The 13,621-nt window shown below is 42.0% G+C and overlaps 1 protein-coding gene across 2 annotated transcripts in view; it reads right to left on the reverse strand.

Moving 5' to 3' along the window:
* Window positions 1–6,291: 6,291 nt before the first annotated feature.
* LOC143300997 (anaphase-promoting complex subunit 5-like) overlaps window positions 6,292–13,621 on the reverse strand; it is a 30,216-nt gene continuing 22,886 nt past the window's right edge. For both annotated transcript variants that reach the window (XM_076614975.1, XM_076614974.1), the window contains 3 exons: window positions 12,841–12,988; window positions 10,437–10,599; window positions 6,292–8,400 (listed from right to left, as the gene is read on the reverse strand). In XM_076614975.1, the coding sequence (XP_076471090.1) occupies window positions 8,189–8,400; window positions 10,437–10,599; window positions 12,841–12,988 (523 nt within the window). In that variant the 3' untranslated portion in view covers window positions 6,292–8,188. The remainder of the gene's footprint in view (window positions 8,401–10,436; window positions 10,600–12,840; window positions 12,989–13,621) is intronic.

Below are 13,621 nucleotides of genomic sequence, written 5' to 3' on the forward strand. Positions count from 1 at the left end.
ACACCACAGGGATGTCATGAAGTGGGCAGCTCAGCAAGTGGAAGTTTTGGGTCGAGCCATGTTTTATTTTGTGTGTGTGTGTGTGTGTGTGTGTGTGTGTGTGAGAGAGAGATACTTCAATTTCTCTTTCCAACACACTGACCTACTGCCGTGAAAATACAATGCTAATAATTATGAACAATGAGACCAGGAGATCAAATGATCAACAAATAGTAAAGAGTGGTAACTCTCTCCACACACAAGGTACATAACTTCAAGCCAATGCTGCTTACGCTACCAATTCAGCTAGCACACAGGTAAATAAAAGGTACACTGGAACAAACCCAGACACTTCCCCAAAAAGGAAGCACCAGGCTTGCTCTTATACTGATCATTTGACATGTGCACACAGCAGCAATGACAGAAGAAATGTGCAAACACAAATTAGCTTTTATTCAAGACTAGCATAGCCTCTTTAATCCTGAGCAAGCCATACAGAACACACAGACAATACAGAACAAACGCATGGTTGCCTCGGTGGTTTTTCAACTTGAAATCAATGAATAATGAGGCCAGATCAAATAATTAACTAGTCAAATGATCGGTATAAGAGCAAGCCCGGTGCTTCCTTTTTGGGGAAGTGTTTGGGTTTGTTCCAATGTACATTTTATTCACCTGTGTGCTAGCTGAATTGGTAGCGTAAACAGCATTGGCTTGAAGTTATGTACCTTGTGTGTGGAGAGAGTTACCACTCTTTACTATTTGTTAATTACAATGCTAATAGTTTTTAAAAACTCAACTCCACCTGAAAGGTTCACATTGGTACGTGCATATTTTTTGTTTTATTTCTTTCTGCCAACCGTGTACAAAGTGCTCTCCCACAAAGTGCTGTACAGCCAGTGTGAAAGTTGTCCCACAGTTTCAGTTCCTCGAGGCGTTACTGCGTTCTGACAAATCCATTTTCACTCCACCACATCTGACCAGCAACGTTAAGTCAGGCCTTGAGTGCATGCATATATAAGTAAATAAATGTGTGACTGCCTGGAGTCTCAGTAAGTCTATGTGTGAGGAAAGGCTGTGCACATGTGTGTCTGGGTGTGTGTGTTTGTGTGTGTGTATGTGTGTTTGAAAGTGTGTGTGTATATTTGTGTGTGTGTGTGTGTGTGTGTGTGTGTGTTTGAGAGTGTGTGTGTTTGAGAGTATGTGTGTGTGCTCATTTGTGAGTGTGTGATTGTGTGTGCGCGTGCGCATGCGCAACAGGGTTATTTCAAATAATATTCTCCATTCACCTCACATCAACAAAAATGATAATTCATGCTCACTTACACACAAACTCAACATAAGACGAATCAAAAACAACTGCACTTTTTCTTCACCATGAATCACCTGGCAAAAATTCCAAGCACCCACTGACACTTTCAAACGTAAATGCTTTCACGCTGCCAATGAAGTGGTTTGACTCATATTCCTGCGGCTCACCATTCAGACTTTAACTCTCTCCATACGAACGGCGAAAGAGACAACGTTAACAGCGTTTCAGCCCAATTAACATCATCAAAATATTGCAAGCGGAAGGCTCTTATACTGAAGAGGTGAATGTTGACAAAGAATACCACAATTCTGACGACAGAAGCTAAAGGTTGGGTCATTTAGACACCCACTGGACATCCGAGGGGTCTGTGTGGAGGAGAAGAGAGGACTGGCCGAACTGAGTTAATGGGGTTCTGGGACACACCAGCCATGTGGCAAAGTGGTTAGCACTGTGGACTGACAAGTGGGAGGACACTGGTTCAAAGAAAGATACAGTCCCAAATTCTGGGCAAAAAACAGCTACAACAAAAAGTAGTGGGACAGCGCGTGTTGACTGTTCAACAAAGAAAATGACTGTCGATCAATGGCAACAGGCAGTCAAAGCCCTGTTTAACCTCATGTCTGCTACTGATGAGTATGTTCGACAGTGTAGGGCTGTCACTTCACTGAGACAAGACAGAGCTTACAGGTCAGGATGTCAGTGAAGGGCTGTCACCTCACTGAGACAAGACAGAGCTTACAGGTCAAGATGTCAGTGAAGGGCTGTCACCTCACTGAGATAAGACAGCTTACAGGTCAGGACGTCAGTGAAGGACTGTCACCTCACTGAGACAAGACAGAGCTTACAGGTCAGGATGTCAGTGAAGGGCTGTCACCTCACTGAGACAAGACAGAACTTACAGGTCAGGATGTCAGTGAAGGGCTGTCACCTCACTGAGATAAGACAGAGCTTACAGGTCAGGATGTCAGTGAAGGGTTGTCACCTCATTTAGACAAGACAAGAGCTTACAGGTCAGGACGTCAGTGAAGGGCTGTCACCTCACTGAGACATGACAGAGCTTACAGGTCAGGACATCAGTGAAGGGCTGTCACCTCACTGAGACAAGACAGTGCTTACAGGTCAGGATGTCAGTGAAGGCTGTCACTTCACTGAGATAAGACAGAACTTACAGGTCAGGATGTCAGTGAAGGGCTGTCACCTCCTCACTGAGACAAGACAGAGCTTACAGGTCAGGATGTCAGTGAAGGGCTGTCACCTCACTGAGACAAGACAGAGCTTACAAGTCAGGATGTCAGTGAAGGGCTGTCACTTCAATGTGACAAGACAGAGCTTACAGGTCAGGATGTCAGTGAAGGGCTGTCACTTCACTGTGACAAGACAGAGCTTACAGGTCAGGATGTCAGTGGAGGGCTGTCACCTCACTGAGACAAGACAGAGCTTACAGGTCAGGATGTCAGTGAAGGGCTGTCACTTCACTGTGACAAGACAGAGCTTACAGGTCAGGATGTCAGTGAAGGGCTGTCACCTCACTTAGACAAGACAGAGCTTACAGGTCAGTATGTCAGTGAAGGGCTGTCACCTCACTGAGACCAGACAGAGCTTACAGGTCAGGATGTCAGTGAAGGGCTGTCACTTCACTGTGACAAGACAGAGCTTACAGGTCAGGATGTCAGTGGAGGGCTGTCACTTCACTGAGACAAGACAGAGCTTACAGGTCAGGATGTCAGTGAAGGGCTGTCACTTCACTGAGACAAGACAGAGCTTACAGGTCAGGACATCAGTGGAGGGCTGTCACCTCACTGAGACAAGACAGAGCTTACAGGTCAGGATGTCAGTGAAGGGCTGTCACCTCACTGAGATAAGACAGAGCTTACAGGTCAAGATGTCAGTGAAGGGCTGTCACCTCACTGAGATAAGACAGCTTACAGGTCAGGACGTCAGTGAAGGACTGTCACCTCACTGAGACAAGACAGAGCTTACAGGTCAGGACGTCAGTGGAGGGCTGTCACCTCACTGAGACATGACAGAGCTTACAGGTCAGGACGTCAGTGAAGGACTGTCACCTCACTGAGACAAGACAGAGCTTACAGGTCAGGACGTCAGTCACCACTCTGTGTCTGGACCTCTCCATCTTGAGGCTGCATTACTTTTGTTCAGCAAAATCCATCACACCATTGAAAAGGGCACAAAAAGAAGTAACTGCACTTCTAGCTCTGCCACACTCATCACTTCTCAGCAGACAAAGGGTTAGGGATGATCGCTGTGCACTGTCAGCAGACAAAGGGTTAGGGATAAGAAAATCTTAGAGTCCCTGCAAACTCGTGTCCAAGTGCTAAAAGCTCACATCCATCGCAAAGAGAGTTTCACAGTCCCAAGAAAACTAATGTCCATAAGGTGTAAGCTCACATCCACTGAACTGAAACTTTTTAGTCCCAAGAAAACATGTGTTCATATGGGAAAAACTCACATCCATTGCAAAGAGAATTTCACCGTCAAAAGAAACAAGTGTCCATGTGGTAAAAGCTTACATCCACTGCAAAGAAAATTCTATAATCCCAAGAAAACTGATGTCCATGTGGAAAAAGCTCATGTCCACTGAAAAGACTTTGACAGCCTCAAGAAAGCTTATGTGGGAGAAGCTCACATCCACTGCAAAGAAAATTCTACAGACCCAAGAAAACTCCTGTCCATGTGGTAAAAGCTCTTGCCCACTACAAAGAGAACTTGTACAGTGTCAAGACGACCCATGTTCAGGATCTCCAACAATGTTTTGTCACCACCAGCCAATGCCCCCTCCCACCCCCACCCCCCCATCCCCAAAAGCACAAGTCTTGTGACACATCACCAGCAACCTACTGCTGGTAACCCTAACAAGGAATTATGATAATCATCATAAATTTCATTCAAATATCAAGGCCCACAAGTTTGCAAAGAGCATCATGCACACCCATAAATATGTACATATACACGCATCCACATGTGAACACACGCTCACATGTAAAACACACACACAAAGTATGTCCCCCCCCCCGCCCCCCCAACCCTCCGCAACACACATATCCACAAGCATACAAACAATTCATAAACATTCATATATACACCCACCCACCCACAAATACACACATGCATCCACAAGTATGCACAAAGGCATACACACACACACAAACTGTGAGCATGCACACATACCCACATATCCATAACCAAGCACGTAAGCACACACACAACCACCGCTTCTCACACAACTACAGGTCAGAGAGTCTAATGCTAACGTCCATGTTCTAAATATATTTCTGTTTAATAATTACGATGTAATAATTAATTGCAATGTTTTTAAAAGCGAATATGTGAAATGCTTTTATCTGAGAACATATGTTTATTACTCTTGTTTAATCAAGTTATCTCCGTGTGTGGGGTGGGTGGGTGTGGGGAGGGGGGTGCGGGTGTGTGCTGATTACCTGGTTGTGGTTTTCTGAAATTCATCTTTATTCTTATCTGTCTATTATAATCAATGTGCAGTATAGTAGGCTATGTTTATAATTATATTCAAATAATGTTTCTTAATTCTGTTTTTACATTAAGAATACTAGCTATTACCTGCAGTGTGTGGATGTATGTATGAAACGATGTATGTGATATTTTTTTACATTTGTATCTTCGTAATATTTGTAAGGGCTGTTGTTGGCTTTTACAGTTATGGTCCCCATGTTGTTTACTTGTCTATGTTGTGATAATGCACCTGACCAAATTTCTCCAGTTGGAGATAATAAAGTTATTCTTATCTTATCTTATCTAATGAACAAAGCTCTGTTAACTGACTCTGGGTGTGACCCATCTGACCACCCAAGTGTCCTTTCTTTTTTTTCTGCCTCATCCTTAGCATTCGCTGTGCTTGACTATGTGTGTATACATATGTATGTGTACATAACTACATGCACGTATATGAATGTGTATTGTGTGTGCGTGATATGTATGTGTACAAAACTACATGCATGTATATGAATGTGTATTGTGTGTGCGAGTGTTAATGTAAGTTTGTGCCTGCCTATGTGTGCGTATGTGTTAGGGTAGCTGTTAAATACACATGTATGTTAAAATGTATGTATGCAGTGTGTGTGTGTGTGTGTGTGTGTGTGTGTGTGTAGTCATATTTTGGTGTGTGTATGCAACATAGATATAATGTTTTATGTTAACAAAAGCGTTTTTGTAAAGCACCTAGAGCAGATTTCTGGATAGTGTGCTATATAAATATCCATTATTATTATTATTATCATCATCTGCTCAGTTTCACTGGCATTACATCCACGCCGCTAATTCCAAGTCCCCCATAAACAGCCACACCCAGGGTGCGTCAGTCGCAGTCACAGTGTCGGCAGTCCACAGGCAACCATCGATTGTTAGGTCGCCAGGAGGCCACACACCTTTCCCCACACCCACACCCCACTCCCATCCGTCAGTTTCAGTTTCCAAGGAGGCGTCAAAGGATGCAGACTGATCAACGTGCCGTGTGCCGTATCTGCTTTGAGAGATACCTGACCTCAAATCAAATCAAATCAAATTACAGTGCTTAGAGCCTCGCTGACCACTAAGGCCATCTGGATGCCTGGCCTACGGACAAACCCAACATGCTGGTCAGGCCTTGAGGTAAAGTTGTTCAGCGCTTGGATCTTGGAGGCCTTGAGAACCTATACCCACTAGCCTACACCTACTTAAATGTCAGTGTGTGTGCATGTGTGTGTTTGAGCATGTGTGTGTGTGTGTGTGTGTGTTTGAGTTTGTGCATGTGTGTGTGCATGTGTGTGTGTATTTTATGTCTCATGTATGCGTGAATGACAACTGCAAACAAATTGAAAACAAACAAAAAAATATTCATAAAACTGAACAAAAATAAATAATGAATAAAATGAAATAAATATTCTTTTTTTCCCCACCAGACAGCATCACACTGGATGAAAATGAATTCACAATGCAAAAAAAAAAAAAAAAAAAAATCATCTCATCTATTGTTTGTTACAATGTGATACTGTTCTTTATACATTGTAATAACTGAATAAAAACAAGAAAAATAAAATAATAAATGCTGTCAGCAGGCTCAACCCAGGTAGGCAGCCTGTTGTGCGCTTAGAGCTTGGTCTCGGACCCCAGGATAGGCGCTGTATATTAGTATCCATATCCATATACCATTGAATTTTTTCCTTTTCCGAAACATTGATTTTTCAAGCTGTTCACGCTGCATGTGTGACTGAAACAGTCGCTTGTCTCTTAACTCACTCTGTGTACAACCATTTCTTCTTCTTCTTCTTCTTCTGCATTCATGGGCTGCAACTCCCACGTTCACTCGTATGTACACGAGTGGGATTTTACGTGAATGACCGTTTTTACTCCGTCATGTAGGCAGTCATACTCCATTTTCAGAAGTGTGCATGCTGGGTATGCACCGAACGCTGACATGGATTACAGGATCTTTAACATGTGTATTTGATCTTCTGCTTGCGTATACACACGAAGGGGGTTCAGGCACTAGCAGGTCTGCACATATGTTGACCTGGGAGATCGGAAAAATCTCCACCCTTTACCCACCAGGCGCCATTACTGAGATTCGAACCCGGTCCAATGCTTTAACCACTCGGCTACTGCGCCTGTCACAACCATTTCTGATGAAGGGCCCCGACTGGGGCCTTAGATAGTTTTGAATTTTGAAGTGGCACCTACTCTGCATAAAGGACATTTTCTATCTAAAATTACGTTTAAATAACATACTTAACCGTGACCCAACTAGTGCAGACTCCGGCAGGGGTCTGACATTCCTGTCCTGTGCAAACTACTATCTGCCTATGCGGAGAAAATGAAAGTACTACGGCCGATAACCTCCCGGAAGTAGGTAACCTCCCCTTTGTCCCGCTGGCTAGCGCCCTCTTTTTCCGGCAGCCATTATGACTCCTGTTCCTGTGCTCTTCATATGGCTAAGTTTTTTTCGTATTTTCTGTCTGTCTGTCGATTCTCTGGCGTTCTTGTTTTTTGTCAAATTTTGTCTTCAACCAGGTCACATAATTATATGGTTCGATTGGGAGATCGGGCTAAAATTAAGGCACGATCGCAATCGATTTGCGGATAAATGACGTTATAAGCTAGGAATATCTTTACTGACCTTTCCACTCTCCACTGCAACCAATAAATGCAGTGTGTGTTGCTGTGCTCGTGAGCTGGAGAGTTATTTTCGCAGTGACTGATTCAACAACGCTGCATGTCAACAACAGCGTCCAACCTAGTTTCATCTCAGTCACAAAGCAGACAACAGAATCAGATGAAGCTATGTAACGTTCTTAATTCAGTCGGTTTCAAACTCTTTGTGCTTTCCTGGATTCATTTACAAGTCATCAGTGTGTGTGCAAATTTCAAACAAAAAATATCCATACTTTCATCATCTCACTATGTGATAGCATGAGAAGGGAGGAAGTTTCATATTTTGTCCCCTACCAACTCGTCATATTACTGATCATTCTGGAAGTTTTCATTTCATAAATTCTAACATTTGTATTTTGGTGATTTTATTTCTTACCCATACAAATGGGTTGTCTGAGGGGAAAGTCAGTGGAACTAAGTAGCAGTACAAAGTGAGTGAAATGAGGCCTGCATAACTGCACAACCAGAAGTATCCATATCATCATCATCATCATTGTCATCGTCATCAACATCGACATCGTCCAGTCATCACGGAAGTATCCAGATCATCATCATCATCATCACTGTCATCGTCATCAACATCGACATCATCCAGTCATCACGGAAGTATCCATATCATCATCATCATTATCACTGTCATCGTCATCAACATCGACATCGTCCAGTCATCACGGAAGTATCCAGATCATCATCATCATCGTCTTCATCCTCCTCCTGTCACACAGCGTGCACGCAGGTTTTGGACAGCGTGGGGGCCTGCTGGTCAAGCTGTTTGAAGCGGAGGGCACAGCGGTTTCGCTCGACGCTGTACCCCAGCTGGTGGTAGAGGCGGGCCTGGTAGTACAGTGCGTCCTTGACCCTGCGCCACGCCTCCACCGCCTGGAACTTGCTCACCACCATCGTCATCACCGTCACTGCTGACAGGGTCGCTGAATAAAACACAAACACGCAGAGTAAATCAACAGCACAACATCTCAAGGATCAAAGCTATGGACTTTCAATCTGAGGGTCCCGGGTTCGAATCACCCACCTGGAACTTGCTGACCACTGTCGTCATCGCTGTCAAAGCTGACAGGATTGCTGCGGGAACACAAACATGCAGAGCAGAGTGAATGATACGGATACGGATGTTTTATTCAATATAGGCCATGGCCCCTTATGAAGGGGTGGTGTAAACAAACATTACAGAGGTAATATATTCAGATGTGTAACACAACACAGTTGTAACCTGAAAATGAGAAAAACAGTCATTATCTGCATTTAGTCTTATTCACACATAATAACAAAAAAGCGGAAAACTAGCACACACTCAACTGCATATTGTATTTCTAATCTTTAAGGCTTTATACAAGTAAATTGCTAGCTGTTTATTAACGTGTTCCTTTGTGGATGACATAAGCAAATACAGTCTGAACAAGGAGGGTTGCCTATGAAATTTTGAAGGTATCAGCTGATTTCTGAGATCACTTAACACAGGACAACAAAGTACAAAGTGGAGTTCACTCTCCGTCGCACTTTTACATAAAGGACAAATAAGGTCACTATCTTTATGTGGCCTGTAACGGTAATAATGTGTAAACACACGAAGGGGATTCAGGCACAAGCAGGTCTGCACATATGTTGACCAGGGAGATAGGAAAAATCTCCACCCTTTACCCACCAGGCACCGTTACTGAGATTCGCACCCGGGACCCTCAGATTGAAAGTCCAACGCTTTAAACACTCTGCTGTTGCTGATGAAAATTGGACGTGAGAGTCGAGTACTGTAGGTGTGCAACAGTGCAACAAAAGGTACGCGAGTCTCACGGGACAAGACAGGCAACGGGTTATGATGATGAGAAGACAACGTTTCGAGTCTTAGTCCTTGAAATAAGAGTCTTAGACTTGAAACGTCGTCTTCTCATCACACCAAGACCTGTCTAGCCCTGGGAGTGGTTGTATCATTTTATCAAGACTTTTCCAGACTCGAAAGACTCAGTACTGAACCCGTGGTGATTACTGATTGCAAACGTATCCATCTACACAAAGCATCGAAAATATGCTCCTCTGTACGTTAAATGTTACGCTATTTCCTTCTCCACTGCGTATGTCCACAACACAGTTAGGGACGAATATGGAGTGAGAGACAAATGAAAGAGGCAGACAGGCAAACCGACAGAAAACACAACAGAACAATAACAATTCTTTTTTAAAAAATGCAAACATTCAATGAGCACTAACATCTTGCATGCATGTGCATTGTCCATTAATAGAGAAGCAAACAGACAAAGAACTGTGAGTAAAAATGGATGAGTATTAATGTAAAAAATTTTTTAAAAAAAGGGGGAGAATGAGAGAAAAGTATATGTACAGAAAAAAAAAAAAAGGAAAAAGAAAAAAGGCGAAAAAAGACAAGACAGAAAAAACAAAACCCAAGGAAAAAAGACAAGACAAAAGAAGAGAAAATAATCATTCAGAAAATAAAACTATAAAAGATGTAGGGAAAACAGGATGGAGGACCTACCAGAAAAAAAAAAAAAAAAAAGGGACTCAGTACTGAACAAGTGGAGTGATGGCCTAGAGGTAATGCGTCCGCCTTGGAAGCGAGAGAATCTGAGCGCGCTGGTTCAAATCACAGTTCAACCGCTGATATTTTCTCCCCCTCCACTAGACCTTGAGTGGTGGTCTGGACGCTAGTCATTCGGATGAGACGATAAACTGAGGTCCCGTGTGCAGCATGCACTTAGCGCACGTACAAGAACCCACGGCAACAAAAGGGTTGTTCTGGCAAAATTCTGTAGAAAAATCCACTTCGATAGGAAAAACAAATAAAACTACACGCAGGAAAAAATACAAAAAAATGGGTGGCGCTGTAGTGTAGCGACGCGCTCTCCCTGGGGAGAGCAGCCCGAATTTCACACAGAGAAATCTGATGTGATAAAAAGAAATACAAATACAAATACAAAACAGCCGTTTCCGAACTCACCAGCCTTCCGTTCCTCCGGAGTGGCGCGCTCAGCGGAGGCCACCTTGCAGCGAGCGTAGGCGTAGAGAAGACGAGCGCAGTCGTAGGGCCCTCCGTGTGACAGAATGCCCAGCATGGCTGTCTCTATCAGTCGTAGTGCTTGTCCTGCCAGCTTCATCCGCAGCTACGGGGGGAAAAAAAAAGGATTAACTTATTGAGTCCTGTGCCTGAGGAATATACTGGCATCAACAATATAGTGCAGTAAAATACACAAACATACACTCCAGTAAAGTGCAGTACAATACAATAAAATACAGCACAATACAGTACAGTACAGTGCAATACTGTACAATACAGCACAATACAATACTGTAAAATACAGCACAGTACAATACAGTAAAACCAATGCAGTTTAATACAACACAATAGTGCAATATAATAAAGCACAATACAGTGCAATACAATACAGTACAACACAATATAGTACAATACTATACAATACAGCACAGTACAATACAGTATAGTACAATGCAATACAACACAATACAGTACAATATAATACAGTACAACACAATACAGTACAACACCATACAATGCAGTACAACACAACACAATATTGTACAATACTATACAATACAGCACAGTACAATACAGTAAAGTACAATGCAATACAACACAATACATTACTACAATACAGTACAATACAGAACAAGACAATACAATTCAGTTTAAAAAAAAACAACAACATAGCACAGCACAATACAATACAGCACAACAGAATACAGCACAGTACAGAACAACACAATACATTACTACAATACAGTACAGTACAATACAATACAGTACAAGACAATACAATTCAGTAAAAGACAACACAGTACAGCACAATACAATACAGCACACTACAGTATAGTACAATGCAATACAACACAATACATTACTACAATACAGTACAGTACAGTACAATACAGTACAAGACAATACAATTCAGTAAAAGACAACACAGTACAGCACAATACAATACAGCACACTACAGTATAGTACAATGCAATACAACACAATACATTACTACAATACAGTACAGTACAATACAATACAGTAAAATATAGAACAAGACAATACAATTCAGTAAAAAACAACAACAACAACGTAGCACAGCACAATACAACACAGTACAGTACAGTACAGTACAAAACAATACAATTCAGTAAAAAAAACAAACATAGCACAGCACAATAGAATACAATACAGTACAGTACAGTACAACACAATACAGTACAGTACAGTACAACACAATACAGTACAGTACAAAACAATACAATTCAGTAAAAAAAACAAACATAGCACAGCACAATAGAATACAGTACAACACAATACAATACAGTACAACACAATACAACACAGTACAGTACAGTACAGTACAGTACAGTACAACACAATACATTACCACAATACAGTACAGTACAACACAGTACAGTACAGTACAAGACAACACAATACATTACCACAATACAGTACAGTACAACACAATACAATACAGTACAAGACAATACAATTCAGTAAAAAAACAACAACATAGCACAGCACAATAGAATACAATACAGTACAGTACAGTACAACACAATACAATACTACAATACAATACAGTACAACACAATACAATACTACAATACAATACAGTACAACACAATACAATACAGTACAACACAATACAATTCAGTAAAAGACAACAGTACAGCACAATACAATACAGCACACTACAGTATAGTACAATGCAATACAACACAATACATTACTACAATACAGTACAGTACAGTACAATATAGTAAAATACAGAACAAGACAATACAATTCAGTAAAAAAAACAAACAACAACAACGTAGCACAGCACAATACAATACAATACAGTACAGTACAAGACAATACAGTACAGTACAAGACAATACAATTCAGTAAAAGATAACAGTACAGCACAATACAATACAGTACAGTATAGTACAGTATAGTACAATGCAAAACAACACATTACTACAATACAGTACAGTACAATACAGAACAAAACAATACAATTCAGTAAAAGACAACATAGCACAGCACAATAGAATACAGTACAGTACAGAACAACACAATACATTACTACAATACAGTACAGTACAACACAATACAATACAGTACAATACAGTACAAGACAATACAATTCAGTAAAAGACAACATAGTACAGCACAATACAACAGAGTACAGTACAACACAGTACAGTGCAGCACAATACAGTACAGTACAACACAGTACAGTACAGCACAATACAACACAGCACAATACAACACAGCACAGTACAGCACAATACAATACAATACAGTACAACACAGTACAATACAGTACAGCACAATACAGTACAGTACAGCACAGTACAGTACAGCACAGTACCTGAACGACAGCCAGGTAGAGCGTGGTGAGGGAGGCCAGGTAGTGCAGGTGGTGTGATGTGGCATGGGTCAGGCAGTGCGTCAGGTGGGGCAGGGCCGTGGTGTGGTTGTCAGTCACCATCAGAACTTCCGACATCAGCAGTAACACCCTGTAACATACAGAGCATGATTGTCACCATCAACACTTCTGACATCAGCAGTAACACCCTGTAACATACAGTGCATGACTGTCACCATCAGAACTTCTGACATCAGCAGTAACACCCGTAACATAAAGTGCATGACTGTCACCATCAGAACTTCCGACATCAGCAGTAACACCCTGTAACACAGAGAGCATGACTGTCACCATCAGAACTTCCGACATCAGCAGTAACACCCTGTAACACACAGTGCATGATTGTCACCATCAACACTTCTGACATCAGCAGTAACACCCTGTAACACAGAGTGCATGACTGTCACATTCAACACTTCCGACATCAGCAGTAACACCCTGTAACACACAGTGCATGACTGTCACATTCAACACTTCCGACATCAGCAGTAACACCCTGTAACACAGAGAGCATGATTGTCACCATCAGAACTTCCGACATCAGCAGTAACACCCTGTAAAACAGAGAGCACGATTGTCACCATCAGAACTTCTGACATCAGCAGTAACACCCTGTAACACAGAGAGCATGACTGTCACCATCAACACTTGTGACATCAGCAGTAACACCTGTAACACAGGGTGCACAACTGTCACCATCGGAACTTCAACTAAAAAATACCCT

This window comes from Babylonia areolata, chromosome 27, assembly GCF_041734735.1.
Source record: "Babylonia areolata isolate BAREFJ2019XMU chromosome 27, ASM4173473v1, whole genome shotgun sequence".
NCBI lineage: Eukaryota > Metazoa > Mollusca > Gastropoda > Neogastropoda > Buccinidae > Babylonia > Babylonia areolata.